Source organism: Chiloscyllium punctatum, chromosome 20 (genome assembly GCF_047496795.1).
Source record: "Chiloscyllium punctatum isolate Juve2018m chromosome 20, sChiPun1.3, whole genome shotgun sequence".
Classification (NCBI taxonomy): domain Eukaryota; kingdom Metazoa; phylum Chordata; class Chondrichthyes; order Orectolobiformes; family Hemiscylliidae; genus Chiloscyllium; species Chiloscyllium punctatum.
In genome coordinates, this window is record NC_092758.1 from 55495706 (window position 1) to 55514543 (window position 18838).

General features: G+C 43.8%; 1 protein-coding gene across 2 annotated transcripts in view; it reads left to right on the plus strand.

Annotated features, from left to right (window-relative positions):
* The first annotated feature begins 325 nt into the window (after window positions 1-325).
* htr4 (5-hydroxytryptamine receptor 4) overlaps window positions 326-18838 on the plus strand; it is a 205705-nt gene continuing 187192 nt past the window's right edge. For both annotated transcript variants that reach the window (XM_072590949.1, XM_072590948.1), the window contains exon 1: window positions 326-1144. In XM_072590949.1, coding sequence (XP_072447050.1) covers window positions 1074-1144 — 71 coding nt within the window. In that variant the 5' untranslated portion in view covers window positions 326-1073. The remainder of the gene's footprint in view (window positions 1145-18838) is intronic.

An 18838-nucleotide genomic window follows, 5' to 3' on the forward strand; every position in this document is an offset into this window, starting at 1 on the left:
GCTTTCGAGGAGGGGAAACCAGAGTTGATTTTCTCCCCACAGATGCTGACAGATCTGCTAAATATCCGGGACAATTTCTGGTTCTGACGATGAAACTACAGTTGGCTTCATAGAAAGGAAAATAAAAACAATCTTCGCAATCTCGAATAATCTGTTTTGCTGTTTTAACATTCCATGAAATTAGTGACTTTATAAACGACACGTGATTGTTTGTTGTTATGCTGTGCGTTTAGCTGTGTGTTTCCCGATCTTGTTTATTAACGGGAAACCTGATGTAAAATGTAGCTTGTGCCCGCCAAAACCGTGGCGCTCGATTTTCAATACAACCAGATTTCTCCTTAAATGTCAGAAAGGTTCGCCCTCGCAGTGGCACGGTTTGAAATTGTGTTTCATTACCCGAATAGAAGCATTGGCAGCTCCTGAGGGAGGGCAAATGCCAAGTCATTTTCCTTATCTCCAGAACAGTAATAATGTCACTGCTGAAGCTTTTTCGTGTTGGGAGTCTGGTCTGTGAAGGATTTTCCGAGTGGAGTCTGTCAAAGAATCGACAGGAGGTGTCTAGCTGGGCAAGTGAGAGCCTGGGACCAACGCAGCACTAGGCTGCCGCTGCCTCATGAGAGATAATACTCTACTCTTGCCTTTCATGGCGCATTTCAACGTTGTTCAGAAAACCCAAAGAGACGGTTTAATATTGTCTCTGATTCTAACCAGGCTGCGAGATGCAGCTGAAGCAGGAAGGGGAGGCTCTGCTCATTATCGGGATTTGCTTTTGTTTTGCTTTGATATGTGACCGTTCCACCACAACAACTCCGGATCTGCACACCCATTTAACGTCTTTAAATGCGCACCACTTGTTCATTCAAAAGTGACTTCAGCTTCCGAGGAAGTCCCGTCGGTTCGCCCAGCCGAGCGAGATGTGACTGACACGACCACAACATTCACGTCACTGCTCTCGGATCTTCAAATCCCATACTTCAAAGAAAATAAGCCCGAAGTCTCGACAAGTGAAGGGTTTGTAATATAAACAGCAAGCTTCACCCTAACCCCGCCAATCCATCGGAGGAGCTTCCGAGATGAAGGCAGCGAGCATTTTTCAACTGTGCGTAACACTGTCATTGAGACGTACTTGCATCGGACTGAAATGGTAAGAGCTTCCCCTTGTATTTGTGGCGAAGTTACACTGATCACGCCAGAGCAATGTTATGTCCCTCTCCAAGAATGGTCAATCAAGAGAGAAAGAAAAATCTAATTCAGTATCTTCTCACTATGCTGGAGAGAATTACTTGCGACTGAAGGAATGCTATTTAAGTATCGACGTAACCGCTTATTTTCTTGACTTTTTGTACATCTTAAAACCAACGTTTATAATCTAAATAGATCCTATAAATTGCATGTAATCTGATTCTTGTTTGGACATCATAGCTGGATATAAGTGCTCCTTCAGTTAGGGATGGGGGTGAGTGGGGGAATGAGATGAACATAGTTGCTGCAGCCTTAAGACAACAGAAAAAAAAATTGGCAAAACAAAATTTGGGACCAGTTTGTGTAATGTTTAAGACGCCGCTCGGTTTGAATGTTATCATACCGCTGATGGACCCAAATTAGAGTGGTCACTTAACACTGAAAGCTGAGTAAACATTAGTTGCAGTTTAAAGTTAAAGTCGACAGAGAGAGCAAACATACCCTTCCGTATTTCCAATCTGATGAAGGAACGAGAAGTGGGTGCACTCAATCTGCTCAGTGATCCTTCAACTCCCATCCAGTACCGCGCAGCTCACCTTCAGGCTCAGAGCCAAATAGCTGAAAGTTCTGTCAACAAACAAATAGTCATTGCTGGAGAAACTCAGCGGCTCTGGCAGCGTCTGCGGAGAAAAAGCTGAGTTAACGTTCTGAGTCCAGAACAGGAGGCTTACTTTTCCCAGTTTATCCGAACTTTTACCGGTTCTGAAGAAGGGTCGGTGGACCCGAAACGTTAACTTTGCTTCCTCTCCACAGAGGCTGCCAGACCTGCTGAGTTTCTGTGTTTGCTTCAGATTTCCAGTTTTCGGAATTATTTTGTTTTATTTGAAAATTCTTTCAAAATGGGAACTCGTCGGTTTGGGGATTTGTCATCTCATTCTGAGATGCATGTGTTGCTGAAACTGTGTGCAATAAAGAGAAATGACTTTTTTAAATGGAATAACTCCTCCCAGGTACCTTCCAGCCCTTGGGTCATTGATTTTTAACAGGCTGAAATCAATTATTTAAGTTAAAAATCACACAACACCAGGTTATAGTCCAACAGGTTCAATTGGAAGCACACTAGCTTTCGGAGCGACGCTCCTTCATCAGGTGATTGTCTGATGAAGGAGCATCGCTCCGAAAGCTAGTGTGCTTCCAATTGAACCTGTTGGACTATAACCTGGTGTTGTGTGATTTTTAACTTTGTACACCCCAGTCCAACACCGGCATCTCCAAATCATGTCAATTATTTAAGTTAGTGTTAGATATCAACCGCACCATTAGTGAGATTAGATTTCACAACAGTTTCCTCTGAAGAACTTTGCTATCATCTTTCCGGGATGTAAAAATAACTGTTCTTCCATTACCACGGTGTTAGATTGCGTCCTCGACCGCTCTTCCCGGCAATTTCCTCCCAGTTCTCGACTGTCTTCTGCGAGAGACTTGTTCGGTCAGCCCTGGGACCAGACCCTCCCCATTGACTCCGTTTATCGAGGAGTTTAGGCAGAAGTGGGGACTGTAGATGCTGGAAACCAGAGTTTAGATCCTCTTTCTGATGAAGGGCTTTTGCCCGAAACGTCGATTTTCCTGCTCCTCGGATGCTGCCTGACCTGCTGTGCTTTTCCAGCACCACTCTGATCTCAACTTATCGAGGAGTTTGCTTGCTTCAACTCTTTACCTAACTTCATTGTGTATTGCGTGCAGAAATTGGTGTACCAAAATCAGCAGTTATTTTGATAATAAATTGCCTCTCAGAAAATCCAGTAGTAGAACATATTATTCCAAATGATTTAGACAAATCTCTAACTCCTTGAAGGTTAGCTCACGTTGAGATGGTATTTCGGAGGCTGGGTTCGGTTGGTTTGGGTGGGCAGGAGGTCTATTTTGTAGTTAATGGGAAAGACCTATTCCATGGTAACCGATCATTCATTGAGGGGTATGTCTTGTTGCAGAAACAGAATCTTATCGGGAAATCTGTTTCGCGAAATTCATTACGTTCCCAGCAGTTTTACCTCAGGTTGCCACTAAGTGCTCAAACAACAATCCAAGTCCCCAAGGCAGTAACCTGCAACAGCGAAATGCATTTTTTTAAAGGAAGGAAGTCAGAATAGCAATCTCTCCAGAAAAGAAAGCGCGAACTAGTTGCTAATTTGGCCTTTTATATGGGAAGGTGTGTGTTTGGGGAGTGGGGGAAGCCACAAGAAAGCACCGATTTTTTAGAGTGTGTGGTGGAGTCCTCCCTCAAATGCATCAGGATAAACAAATGGCAGGCACTTGCTATACAAATCTGGGCCACTATACCGAAACCTGACGTAAACTCCAAATACTCTTTCAGTCTTATTCCAGGACAGTCGCGTCGCCTGTTCCCTACATTACACCCGGGATTAAGCCTCCGAAGTTATTAACTCACTTATACTTGCGCGCGATCCATTCTCAAAAACCTAGCAATCTCTTATAAATCCAGCTCTTACAAAAAAAAAAGGGAGTGCGATATAGTGAGGAGAATAATGCAGAGACATTTGTGGCATTAAAGTTGAAATCAATACATTCGGAGAAAGTGAGGACTGCAGATGCTGGAGATCAGAGCTGAAAATGTGTTGCTGGAAAAGCGCAGCAGATCAGGCAGCATCCAAGGAGCAGGAGAATCGAGCCCTTCTTCCGGAAGACGGGCTCATGTCCGAAGCGTCGATTCTCCTGCTCCTTGGATGCTGCCCTGACCTGCTGCGCTTTTCCAGCAACACATTCTCAGATCAACACATTCGGCTCAACTCTGAGATAATCATTGTCCCAATTCAGCAGAGTTCGTGATCTCTCTATTCGCTATCAGGCGTTATCAGCTCAATCACTGCCCTGGTTGAGTACGATGTTTGAGGTGATTGGGGATCTAAATGAGCATTTCTGCACCCCGCAGTCTGCAAACTGCAAGGTATCCAGGAGGTAGCATTTCGGTATTGTTAGGTTCCAGTGGGCGGATGTGACTGGGAGTGGGAAGCACGACATTTGACAAAGTGTTTGACAGAAACGCAGTCGAAGGACTCTATTTAATTTCTGAAAATATGAAACTTCGAACAGGGACATTTTTCATAAAAAGAAACCAAGTGCCGTTGATTTCTGTTGAATTCTCACCCGCCACATCGACAAGATGAGTTGTCAAGGGGACGAGACGATCGGCGAAATTTGGCAAAAGTGAGGACTGCAGAGTTTAGATCAGAGTGGTGCTGGAAAAGCACAGCAGGTCAGGCAGCATCTGAGGAGCAGGAAAATCGACGTTTCGGGCAAAAGCCCTTCATCAGGAATGGAGCCTCTCGGGTGGAGAGATAGCCTTCATTTCTGATGAAGGGCTTTTGCCCGAAACGTCGATTTTTCCTGCTCCTCGATTAGTGAATTTGGTTGATTTTAGAGTGTGCGAACACGTTCAAAATATGAATCACTAATGATTTAACCTCAATCACATCTACAACGAGTGGCAAATTAAACCCATCCCGTACATGTTTTGATTTCTGCAATATCAAGGGCATTTATATGCAAATCTAATCTGCCCTAGTGTGTACAGAGGAGATCAATTCGGTATTGAGTTTTGTGATTTTAGTTGGGACTGTAGTAATGTAAAGAAACCATTCCCGCTTTCAACCACTCCCCTCGGGATTTACCATTCAAACGTCCTCATTATTCCAATAGATTAGGTAACTTTTATATTTTCATGACTTCTGTCAGGGATTTATTTTTCATTTTGAATGCTGTCATGGATACAATTCTATCCTCTCGTATCTGGAAAGTAGCTTATTTCATCTCTACTAGCTACATAAATACAACAATTATTAGAGCAGCCTCAGGCGACTGTCTGTGTACAGTAGGTAAAAACAATGACTGCAGATGCTGGAAACCAGATTTTGGATTAGTGGTGCTGGAAGAGCACAGCAGTTCAGGCAGCATCCGAGGAGCAGCAAAATCGACGTTTCGGGCAAAAGCCCTTCATCAGGAATAAAGGCAGAGAGTCTGAAGCCTGGAGAGATAAGCTAGAGGAGGGTGGGGGTGGGGAGAAAGTAGCATGGAGTACAATAGGTGAGTGGGGGAGGGAATGAAGGTGATAGGTCAGGGAGGAGGGTGGAGTGGATGGGTGGAAAAGAAGATAGGCAGGTAGGACAAGTTATGGGGACGGTGCTGAGCTGGAAGTTTGGAACTAGAGTGAGGTGGGGGAAGGGGAAATGACGAAATTGTTTAAGTCCACATCGATGCCCTGGGGTTCAAGTGTTCCGAGGCGGAAGATAAGGCATTCTTCTTCCAGGCGTCTGGTAGTGAGGGAGCGGCGGTGAAGGAGGCCCAGGACCTCTATGTCCTCGACAGAGTGGGAGGGGGAGAGGAAATGTTGAGCCACAGGGCGGTGTGGTTGATTGGTGCGGGTGTCCCGGAGATGTTCCCTAAAGCGCTCTGCTAGGAGGCGCCCAGTCTCCCCAATGTAGAGGAGACTACATCGGGAGCAATGGATGCAATAAATGATATTAGTGGATGTGCAGGTAAAACTTTGATGGATGTGGAAGGCTCCTTTAGGGCCTTGGATAGAGGTGAGGGAGGAGGTGTGGGCGCAGGTTTTGCAGGGGTGGCGGTAGTAGGGGAAAGTGCCAGGATGGGAGGGTGGGTTGTAGGAGGGGCGTGGACCTGACCAGGTAGTCATGGAGGGAACGGTCTTTGCAGAAGGCGGAAAGGGGTGGGGAGAGAAATATATCCCTGGTGGTGAGGTCTTTTTGGAGGTGGCGGACATGTTGGTGGATGATTTGGTTTATGCGAAGGTTTGTAGGGTGGAAGGTGAGCACCAGGGGCATTCTGTCCTTCTTATGGTTGGAGGGGTGGGATCTGAGGGCAGAGGTGCGGGATATGGACGAGATGCGTTGGAGGGCATCTTTAACTACGTGGGAAGGGAAATTGCGGTCTCTAAAGAAGGAGGCCATCTGGTGTGTTCTGTGGTGGAACTGGTCCTCCTGCGAGCAGATACGGCAGAGGCAGAGGAATTGGGAATACGGGATGGCATTTTTGCAAGAGGTAGGGTGGGAAGAGGTGTAATCCAGTGTAGAGTGTCTGCGTGGGTTTGCTCCGGGTGCTCCGGTTTCCTCCCATAGTCCAAAGATATGCAAGTTAGGTGAATTGGCCATGCTAAATTGCCCATAGTGTTAGGTGCATTAGTCGGGGATAAATGTAGGGTCTGGGTGGGTTACTCTTAGGTGTGGACTTGTTGGGCTGAAGGGCATGTTTCCATCAGTAGCGAATCTAATCTAAAAATGATGTCTGGGTCAGCTTGCCCATTTTGAAAGAAATTCTGGTGACATAATGACCCATGTCAACAGTTTACTTCCATTGGGTTCTGAAGTTTGACCTCTTTATGAATTCAATCACATTGTGTTTAATGATTTCCTTTCATGGAACCCTAACATCGAATATTAGGATGCAGGAAGACCTTATTAGAACTTTTATTTGGAAAACATTTGGATCATAATTTAGACATTCAATTTCTTTGTTGTGGAACAGTTCAGGCAAACCCAATTTCTTCAAACCTTAAGTTGGGCTTTTCTAATTCTATTGTCCTCAAACTCAAAAAGTGTACAAAGTTAAAAATCACACAACATCAGGTTATAGTGCAACAGGTTTAATTGGAGGCACTGGTGTTCAGGGGGCTGCTCCTTCATCAGGTGGTTGTCACCTGATGAGCAGCACTGGGAAAGCTAGTGCTTCCAATTAAACCTGTTGCACTATAACCTGGTGTTATGTGATTTTTAACCTTGTACACCCCAGTCAAACACCAGCATTTCCAAATCAAAAACTGTATTTACACAAGTGACACAGTTTTGATCATGCAAACAAATATGCATTCTGCTTTAAATGTCTCAATGTATGCACATAAGCAGGAATTTGTATGCCCTTAAGGTCTTATGATGGAGTTCAAATTTATCTTCTCTACTTTTACAGAGGTATTGCTTTAAATGCAGCAATTAAGAATGGGAACAGGCATCCTGGACTGATATACACCATACTAGTGAAAACTTGATAGTGAGTTTTCCTCCAGTGCTGCTAACTAGCATTAAGTTTGACTTAATACTGGTTTATCTGCCTTTCCGTGTGTGCAATAGAAATAACAATAATCCTATGAAGACAAGTGCCTGCACTTGGGGCTCATTCCCCAACCACAGCTGCATGAAAATTTTGTCTTACAGGCATATTGACCTCTGCATAAATGTAAATCTTTTCCTTAGGTGTATACGTTTATGTACATAGGTGCCACTTTTATTCACTTGTGGGATGTGGACATCGTTGGCGAGCAACCAGTTATTGCCTGTCCCTTTTTGCCCTTGAGAAGGGGTTGGTGAGCTGCCTTCTTGAACTGTTGCACTCCCTGTGCTATAGGTTGACCCACAATGTCCTTAGGGAGGAATTCTAGCAACAGTGAAGTAATGGCTGTTTATTTTCAATTCAGACTGGTGAGTGGCTTGGATGGGAACTTGCAGGTGGTGGTGTTTCCAAGTATCTGTTGCCCTTGCCCTTCTGTATGATAGTGGTTTTGGGTTTGGAAGATGCTGTCTAGGTATTTCTGATGAATTCCTACAGTGCATCCCGGAGATAGTTACACACTGCAACTACTGAGCATCAGTTGTAGGTGAAATGGTTGCTTGTGGATGTGGAGCTAATCAAGCAGATTGCTTTGTCCTGAATGGTGTAAAGCTTACGGAATGTTGTTAGAGCTGAATCCATGCAGGAAAATAAGGAGTATTACATCACACTCCTGACTTGTGTCTTGTAAGTGGTGGACAGGCTTTGCGAAGTCAGGAAGTGAGTTACTCATCGCTGTGTTCCTAGCCTCTGAGCTCTTCTTGTAGCCGCTGTATTTATATGGCAGTTTAGTTTCTGTTCAATGGTAACCTCCAGGTAGTTGACAGTGGAGGATTCAGCAATGATAATCATTGAATGTCAAGGGGCAGGGTTTACATTGTCTCTTACTGGAGATGGTCATTATCTGGCATTTGTGCGGCATGAATGTAACTTGCCATTTGTCAACCCATACCTGGATGTTGTAAGATATTGATGCATTTGAACATAGACAGCTTCAGTATCTGAGGAGTCAAGAATGGTACAGTCACTGGCAAACATCCCCACCTATCATAGAGTGATAGACTCATACAGAATGAAAGCAGACCCTTCGGCCCAACCAGTCCATGCCAACCATAATTCTAAACTAAAGTAGTCTCACCTGCTTGATCCTGGCCAATATCCCTCTAAGCCTTTCCTATTCATGTACTTATCCAAATGTCTTTTAAACATTACAATTGTATCCACATCCACCATTTCCTCAGGAAGTTCATTCCACACTCGAACCATCCTCGGGATTAAAACATTGCTCCTCATGCTTATGATGGAGAGACGCTTGTTGATGCAGCAACTGAGAATGGTTGGGCCTAGGACACCACCTTGAGAAGCTCTGTAATTCTGGTATTAGCTCATCACTAATTCTGGAAGGACATGGAGCTGTGAAACTGAACAGTTAATTTCTGATTTCTCTGAAATCAGCTCCTTGAATAACTATTTAAAAATCCATGTTTGCCAACAAGTTACATGACCTGAGTGTTTACAGCAAGAATGTGAGAAACTGTATAGAAAACCAACGGATTACTAAATAAAAAGTGTCAACACTCCTTCCCCGCAATGTACACTCTTGAGCATCTAAGAAATAGTTGAGAGTGGGGTGCTGGAAATTTTCCTCATTTCCTCTCCCCCCACCTTATCCCAGTTCCAACCTGCCAACTCGGCACCACCCTCATGACCTGTCCTACCTGCCCAATTTCCTTCCCACCTATCCACTCCACCCTCCTCTGACCTATCACCATTACCCCACCTCCATCTACTTATCGCACACTCAGCTTCCTTCCCCCCAGCTCCACTCCCCCTCCCATTTATTTCTCCACCCCCTCAGCTCATAAGCCTCATTCTTGATGAAGGGCTCTAGCCCAAAACGTCAATTCTCCTGCTCCTCGGATGCTGCCTGACCAGCACCCCACTCTCGACTCTGTGGTCCTCACTTTCTTCTAGATGATTTTAACCTACCTAAGAATGAGTCCATGCTTACCAATGAGCCAAAGCTAGCTCACAGTTCCTTTTAAGTCAACATCGATGACACGTGGATTCATTACTTTAACATTTCATTGGAATACGTAAGTACATATTTCACACTGATCTGATGAGAACAAGTACTTTCCAAAAAAGTGGACTAGCTTTAAGGGTGATGACTTAACATAAAAATAGAGCACTGTATTCTTGTTAAGAATGTCATTGTCAGAATTGGATGAATCAGAATATGCAATTGGACATTTCAGTTGTATCATATAAAATTATCTAAAGACAATTAACACAGACAAGAAATTTTGTTGATCTGATAAAGACATTTTCCTCACAGGCAGTAAAACAATTATTCACAAATATCCTTAGTTTTCTGATTTTATGAAGCTCAGGTTGAAATCATAAGCATGACACAATGATCACATTCCATCACATGAATCAAATCAAGTCTGGGTCAATCTGTGCTTCAGAAGTATCCCTATATGGGCATGAAGATGTTTATACGTAAATGTCATTCTTCAGCATCATTATATTGGATGGCATTTCTACAGTAAACAATAGAGTTGCATGTTTCATCTGTGGATCCTTTGCACTATTGAGAGTTTAATAAAGGATATGCAATGGACAGCTTTTAAATAGTCTGGCAAAGCTTTTAGACAGAGCTCTTCTGTAAAACATGGAGCAATAAAATTTACAGAAACCAGACAGCAAACTGTAGAGTGTCAAGCCAAACGAATCTGCAGTTTATCCTGGAACTGGCTGTTGTGTTCTTTAACATCTCAATGGGAAATATCATGATTTAATGTGAAAGATGAGTTTATCTGAACGTTAATAAAATTCTAGTCAAAATGCTCATAGATCTACATAATAACAAGAAAATGCAATAACACAGAAAACTTTTCATCAAGAATTGAAACCCCTTCCATGACAATTACAAATTAGACAGTTGTAAGCAGTATATTTATGGCACGGAGCGAGAACTATCAAGAAGGAAAATAATCCATACATTATCCAAATACATTCTTTAAAAAGTGTGCGTGAGAATTTAAATCATGTGGTATCAGTGAACTCAATGAATTGTGAAGGGGGACATTACAATTTTAATATTGTCCAGTCTGGAAGTATATATAATTCTCTCAAAATTTACAGTCCAGGAGTAATACAATTGTATTCCACTTTAGGAAATGAATTTTCAGTTTTAACCCTAACTTGTGAATTTTCAACCTCGGGTGTCTACTTTATGGAAAATAGCAAAGAGAAGCCAAACTGACAAAATCTATGGGAGAACAATTATGTTCTGAATTTAGTGTTAAAATATAGTAAGAGAAGATTTCCCCAGTACATAGTAAACAAAATTTATAATTTGTTTTGGAATTTTGCTGTAACTGTAATGTTGAGAGAATTTAACTCATTGTTAACATGAAGTAGAGAGTGTTTTACTTTGTACCTGGTCATGCGGTATCTAATCACTTTTGCTAACACTAAAACTCAAAAGTAGAAACCATCACATCCTCAGGTGTAACATAACTCACCTTGCAAATGCAAAAAAAAGTTCAAATTAATACTATTTATTTAATGATATTGTTTTTTACTGTGTATAACCTGTCAATGGATCCTTTATGTCATGGAAAATTGGACGTTATCTGGTATTCCTGAAATAATATAGCTGTTTTTTAGGTTACTGCCTGAGTTAGCAAGGGTTTGACAGGGAGGTGGAGTGAACCTGATACAATGTTAATTAATTTGCGATGTTCTGATACACAGTTCTGACAGAAAGAGAAGTCGGATACTTTGCAGAAAACGTAGCACATACTGGGACAGACAAATATGTTTTTTTAAAGAGTTGGTGCCTACTGTTAAATGATGTGTGAAAAAAAGTGACCACTTCATTTCTTTTATCTTTTGAAGCAATTAATAATACTTTCCAGGGGAAAGAACTCACATTGTTTCCATTTCATCAATCAGGATCAGAGGTGGTAAAATGAAGAGGTTAAGGACAATGGAGTGTTGGGAGAGTAAAAATGAGCTGTGCAAAGTGCGGAGGTGAGACAGAAAACAAATTTTAGTTTGCAGCAATAGTTAATTAAAATTTGCTAAACTAAAAATCAGATTATTTAAACCACTGGAAAATCATGACAGGGTGCCGGCTAGCAATTTATAAATCATATATTGGAACATCTGTGATGCAAGCCGTCTGACTGAGTCATAGAAAATTGCTACTTAACTGACTCAACATGATAGATGATTCTTGCAAGAAATTCACCATTTTGATCTGTGAAACAAGAAACAAAATAGAGATTGGCTGGATTTAGTCCAGCTGCTATTCTATCCACAAGGTTTTCCCTATTAAATTGAGAGGCAAATATTCAGATTGCATTGCACAAAGGAGTAAAGGACATTTATTCACACAGAGAGACATTGCCAATACTCCCAACTCTAAAATAGGGAAATTTCTGGTGAGAGTAACAATCATCTTGTCCAAATAAAAACAAAAAAACTATGGAAGTCTGAAATAAAAGCAAAAATTGCTAGAGAAACTCAGCAGGTCTGTGGCACCAGTAGTGACAGAAACAGAGTTAATGTTTCTAATCAACAACAATTGTTTCGAATAAATGTAATTGTTTGTCAAATACAATGGTTTTTAAGAACTAATTTCAGGTGGATGTGGAATTGATTCTTAGAATATTGGCCAGGCTTCAGAAAAGGAAGATAATGTCAAGCAACATTACATAAGGAGATTTTCCTAGTTGAACAACTGCCTTAACTATATCAATTCCTTGTCAATGGGGATCAAGCTGGAGTTTGTATGGAACAAAATTCTAATTCATGATCATGTTCCATGAATTTAAGGGCTACTTTCTCCATTGCCATTGTCTCTAAGGTAGCACTAGAAAATGACGGAGGATTTCACACCTGCCTACCAGACAAAGCATCTGGATGGATACATGGCAAAGAAGGGCTGAGAAAGATATGGGCCAAATGCTGGCAAATCTGACTAGATTAATTTAGAATATCTGGTTGGCATGGATAAGTTGGGATGAAGGGTCTGTTTCCATGCTGTACATCTCTATAACTCGATGACGACACTTTGCCCCTTTGCTGCCTCCAGATTACAGAGAGTGACAATACACAGAATTACTGGACATCTAGTCTATTGATTTTAATTCCTGGATCCACCACTTGAAAGATGGTAGTAATGGAGGAAGGGTTTTATATAGTGTATACCCACATAGTTCTTCCCCAATAGCATCGGAGTCGAAAAGTATGGTGCTGGAAAAGCACAGCCGGTCAGGCAGCATCCGAAGAGCAGGAGAGTCGACGTTTCGAATGAGGCCATGGCCAAAGGGGGCTGAGAGATAAATGGGAGATGGTGGGGCTAGGAATGCAATAGGTAGATGAAGGTGAGGGGGGGGGGGGGGGGTGATGGTGTTAGATCAGAGAGGAGGGTGGAGTGGATAGGTGGGAAGGAAGATGGATAGATAGGACAATCCAAGAAGGCAGTGCTGAGTTGGAAGGTTGGAACCGGGATAAGGTGGGGGGACTGGAAATGAGGAAACTGGTGAATTCAACTTTGATCCCATGTGGTTGGACGGTCTGAACGTGTAAAATGAGGTGTTCATCCTCCAGGCATCGGGTAGATAGAGGTTAGCGGTGTTGGTGGACTTGCATGTTCTTGGCAGACTGGGAGGGGGAGTTAAAGTGTTCGGCCACAGAGCGGTGGGGCTGTTTAGTGCATGTGTCCCAGAGATGTTCTCTGAAACACAAGTCCTGGGCCTCCTCCACCGCCAAACCCCAGCCACCCGATGCCTGTAGGAAGAACACCTCATTTTGTGCCTTGCGAACCCTCCAACCACACGGGATCAATGTTGATTTCACCAGTTTCCTCAGTTCCCCTCCCCCACCTTATCCCAGATCCAACCTTCAACTCGGCACCGCCCTACCTATTCATCTTCCTTCCCACCTATCTGCCCCACCCTCCTCTCCAACTTATCACCATCACCGCCCCGACCTTCATCTACCTATCGCATTCTCATCTACCTTGCCGCAGCCCAACTCCACCCCTCCAATTTTCTGTCAGCCCCCTTCGGCCACTCCCTCAATTCTGATGAAGAGCTCATGCTTGAAACATCAACGTTCCCATTCCTCAGATGCTGCCTGACCAGCTGTGCTTTTCCAGCACCACACATTTTGATCTGATCTCCAGCAACTGCAGTCCTCACTTTCCCCACTGGCATGCCTGTTGAAAACCTAGGTCTCAACCATGGCCCTGGCTTGAACATGTCTTTTAATCTCCAGGGCACTTCTGCTATTTGTGCCCCATTTCTGTCTCACCTGCCACCACAACAATGCCCTCTCAGAAACATTCATAGAATTTACCTCTTCATCATTTGATGGCTATGATAATTTTGGACCCCATTTTATATTCCAAATAACTCTTCACTTTGGACAAGGTATATTATGGCAGAGATCCATTGGTGGGGTATTATGCTGGCAGATTTGTAACGAGACGATTTTGGCTCATTAATGTCCTTCAGGGAAGGAAATCTACCATCCTGACTTCGTCTGGCCTATGTGACTGCAGACCCACAGTAATGTGGTTGACCTTCAACTGTCTTCTGAAATGGTCCAGCAAGCCACTCAGCTGTATCAATTACTATGAAGTCTCAAGAAAGAAATTAAACTGGATGAACCACCAAGAATTGGCCAAGGCACCAGAGTAGACAATGGCACAAATAGCCCTGTCGACCTTGCAAAGTCCTCCTTATGAACATCTAGGAGCTAGTGCTAAAATTGGAGAGCTGTTTCACAGACTAGCCAAGCAACAACCTGGTATAGTTTTGATTATGGAGTCAGACCTTACAGACAATGTCGCGGACACACCAACCCTATCCCTGGATATGTCCTGTCTCACTGGCAGGACAGACCAGGCAGAGGTGGCAGCACAATAATATTCAGTCAGAGTTCTGGGCATCCTTAATATTAACTCCTGACCCCATGAAGTCTCATGGCTTCAGGTTAAACATGGACATGAAAGTCTACTGTTGATTACCATGTACTCCTCCTTGCTGAACAATATTTGGAAGAAGCACTGACAGAAAATGTACTCTGGAGGGAAGGATTTCAATGTCTACCCAGGATGGCTTGGCAGCAATACTACTGATCAAGCCCATAGGGTCCTAAAGGACATAGGTGTTAGACTGGATCTGCAGCAGGTGGTGAGGGGACCAACAAGAGGGAAAAACATGCTCAACCATATCATTCCCAACTTGCCAGCCGCAGATGCATCCATTCATGACACTATTGGTAAGAGTCACCACTTCAGAGTCCTTGTGGAGACAAAGTCCCACCTTCACATTGAGGATATGCTCTATCATGTTGTGTGGCACTTCAAACAGATCTAGTAACTCAAGTTTGGGCATTCATGAGGCACTGTAGACCATCAACAGCAGCAGAATTTTACTCCAGCACAATCTGCAAACTCATGGCCTGGCATATCCCCCACATAACCATCATTATTAAGCCAAGGGATTAACCCTGGTTTATTGGAGAGTGCAGGAGGATATTGCAGGAACAACACCAGGCATAATTAAAAATAAGGTGTCAACCTGGTAAATCTACCAAAAACAATTTGCATGCCAAACACCATAAGCAGAAAGTGATAGACAGAGCTAAGCAATCCCACAATCAACAGATCAGATCTAAGCTCTGCAGTCATGCCACATCCAATTGGGAATAGTGGTGAACAATTAAACAGCTTGCTAGGGAAGGAGACCCCACAAATATCCCCATTCTCAATGTATCAGTGCAAAAGGTAAGGCTGAAGCATTCACAGCAAACTTCAGTCAGATGTACCAAGTGGATGATCCATCTTGGCCTCCTTCAGTAGTCCTGAGCATCAAAGGTACCAGTCTTCAGCCAATTCAATTCACTCCATGTGATATCAAGAAATGGTTGAAGCACTGGATACTTCAAAAATAACATTCCAGCAATAGTACTGAAGACTTGTGCTCCAGAACATGTTGCTGCTGAAGTCAAATTGTTCCAGTACAGTTACAAACTGGCTTGTATCCAACCATGTGGAAAATTGCCTAGGTATGTTCTGTACAGAGAAAGGAAAACAAATCCAACATTGGCAGCCCATCAGTCTACTATCAATCATTAGTAATGTGATGGAAGAAGGGCAGGATTTACATATTCAGTGGTAGGGCCTTGGGAAGTGCTGCTAATCCAAGTGACCTGGGGGTGCAGGTACATAGTTCCTTGAAGGTGGCATTATAGGTAGACAGGGTGGTGAAGAAGGCTTTTGGCAAATTTGCCTTCATCAGTCAGAGCGTTGGGTATAGGAGGTGGAATGTCATGTTGCAGATGTCCAAGGCATTTATAAGGCTACATTTGGAGAACTGCATACAAATCTGGTTGCCCTGTGAGAGGAAGGATGTTATTAAACTGGAAAGGGTGCAAAAATGATTTACAGGGATCTAACCAAGACTGGAGAGTTTGAGTTATAAGGAGAGGTTGGGATTTTATTCCCTGGAGCGAAGGAGGGTGAGTGCTGACATCACAGAGGTTTACAAAATGCTTAGGGGCGTAGATAAAGTGAGTAGCCAAGGTCTTTTCCCCAAGATAAGTGAGTCCACAACTAGAGAGTATAGGTTTAAGATGATAGAGGAAGATTTAAAAGGGACCACAGAGGCTAGCTATTCACACACAGGGTCGTGCACATATGGAATGAGCTGCTAGAGAAAGTGAATGAGGTGAGTGGAGTCATAGAGTCATAGAGATGTACAACACAGAAACAGACCATTTGCTCCAACTCGTCCACGCCAACCAGATATCCTAACCTAATCTAGTCCCACCTGCTGATGCCTAGCCCATATCCCTCGAAACCCTTCCTATTCACAATCCATCCAGATGCCTTTTAAATGTTGCAATTGTACCAGCCTCCACCATTTCGTCTGGCAGCTCATTCCATACATGTACCACCCTCTGCGTGAAAACATTGCCCCTTGGATCCCTTTTATATCTTTCCCCTCTCACCCTAAACCTATGCCATCTAGTTCTGGACTCCCCAACCCCAGAAAAAGACCTTGTCTATTTACCGTGTCAATCCCCCTCATGATTTTATAAACCTCCATAAGGTCACTCCTCAGCCTCTGACACTCCAGGGGAAAACAGCCCTAGCCTATTCAATGTCTTCCTATATCTCAAACCCTCCAACCCTGGCAACATCCTTGTAAATCTTTTCTGAACCCTTTCAAGTTTCACAACATCCTTTCTATAGGAGGGAGACCAGAATTGCACACAATATTCCAAATGTGGCCTAACCAATGTCCTGTACAGCTGCAACATAACCTTCCAACTCCTATACTCAATTCTCTGACCAATAAAGGAAAGCATACCAAACACCTTCTTCACTATCTTATCTATCTGTGACTTCACTTTCAAGGAGCTATGAACATGTACTCCAAGGTCTCTTTGTTTAGCAACATTCCCATTAAGTGCATAAATCGTGCTCTGATTTGCCTTCCAAAATGTAGCACCTCACATTTATCTAAATTAAACTCCATCTGCCACTCCTCAGGCCATTGGCCCATCTGATCAAGATCCCATTGTAATCTGAGGTAACCTTCTTCACTATCCACTACCTATACAATCTTTGTGTCATCTGCAAATTTACTAACTATACCTCCAATGTTCACATCCAATTCATTTATATAAATGACAAAAAGCAGTGGACCCAGTACCAATTCTTCTGGCACACCATTGGTCACAGACCTCCAGTCTGAAAGGCAACCCTCCACCACCACCCTCTACCTTCTACCTTTGAACCAGTTCTGCACCCAAATGGCTAGTTCTCCCTGTATTTCATGAGATCTAACCTTGCTAACTAATCTACAATGAGGAACATTGTCATACGCATTACAGATGTCCATATAGATCACATACTCCACTCTGCCCTCATCAATCCTCGTTGTTACTTCTTCAAAAAACTCAATCAAGTCAGTGAGACATGATTTCCCATACACAAAGCCATGTTGACTATCCCTAATCAGTCTTTCCCTTTCCAAATACATGTAAATCCTGTCTCTCTGGATTCTCTCCAACAACTTGCCCACCACTGAGGTCAGGCTCACCGGCCTATAGTTTCCTGGCTTTTCCTTACCATTTTTCTGAAATAATGGTACCACATTAGCAAACCTCCAATCTTCCGGTACCTCACCTGTGACTATTGATGATACAATGGGCGGCACGGTGGCACAGTGGTTAGCACTGCTGCCTCACAGTGCCAGAGACCCGGGTTCAATTCCTGCCTCAGGCGACTCTCTGTGTGGAGTTTGCACATTCTCCCCGTGTCTGCGTGGGTTTCCTCCGGGTGCTCCGGTTTCCTCCCACAGTCCAAAAATGTGCAGGTCAGGTGAATTGGCCATGCTAAATTGCCCATAGTGTTAGGTAAGGGGTAGATGTAGGGGTATGGGTGGGTTGCGCTTCGGCGGGGCGGTGTGGACTTGTTGGGCCGAAGGGCCTGTTTCCACACTGTAAGTAATCTAATCTAAAAAAGTATCTCAGCGAGGGGCTCAGCAATCATTTCCCTAGCTTCCCACAGAGTTCTTTGGTACACCTGAACAGGTCCTGGGAATTTATCCATCTACATGCATTTCAAGACATCTAGCACCTCCTCCTCTGTAATATGGACATCTTTAAGATGTCACCATCTATTTCCCCACATTCTATATCTTCCATGTCCTTCTCCACAGTAAACGCTGATGCAAAATACTCGTTTTGGGTCAAACAGTCTGTTTCCGTGCTGTATGAATCTTATGGCTGTATATCATCAGAGGTGCTATTAAGCAGCACCTGCTCAGCAATAACCTGCTCAGTTACACCCAGTTTGTGTTCCACCAGGGCCCCTCAGCTCCTGACCTCATTATAGATAGGCTGGAGGCTGGAAGAACACAGCAAGCCAGGAAGCATCAGGAGGTGGAGAAGTCGATGTTTTGGGCGTAACCCTTCTTCAGGACTGGGGTGGGTATAGGGATTAGTGGGGGGCAGGGTGGTGAAGTGGGGTACAACCTGCTTGGTCAATGGGAAGAATGAATCCGATTGGTGGCTGGGAGGAGGGGAAAGGATGGGGAGGGGCTGAGAAGGGTGTCAGGGGATGGAAAGGGAGGTTGTTTGAAATTGGAGAACTCAATGTTGAGTCCTCCGGGCTGCCGGCTTCCCAGGGGAAACGTGAGGTTGTTGTTCCTCCAATTTGTGGTTTGGTTCATTGTGGCAATGGAGGAGCCCAAGAATGGTCATGTCGGAAAGGGAAGGGGAAAGGGAATTAGAATGGGCGGTGACCAGGAGGTCCAGTTGGCCTATGGGCCCGGCTGAGATGCTCGGTGAACCGTTCCCTAAGTTTATGTTTGGTCTCCCCACTGTAGAGAAGACCACATCGGGAGCACTTGATGCAGTAAACTAGGTTGGAAGAGAGGCAGGTGAACCTCTGTCTCTCCTGGAAGGGCGTTGAGGTGGGGGC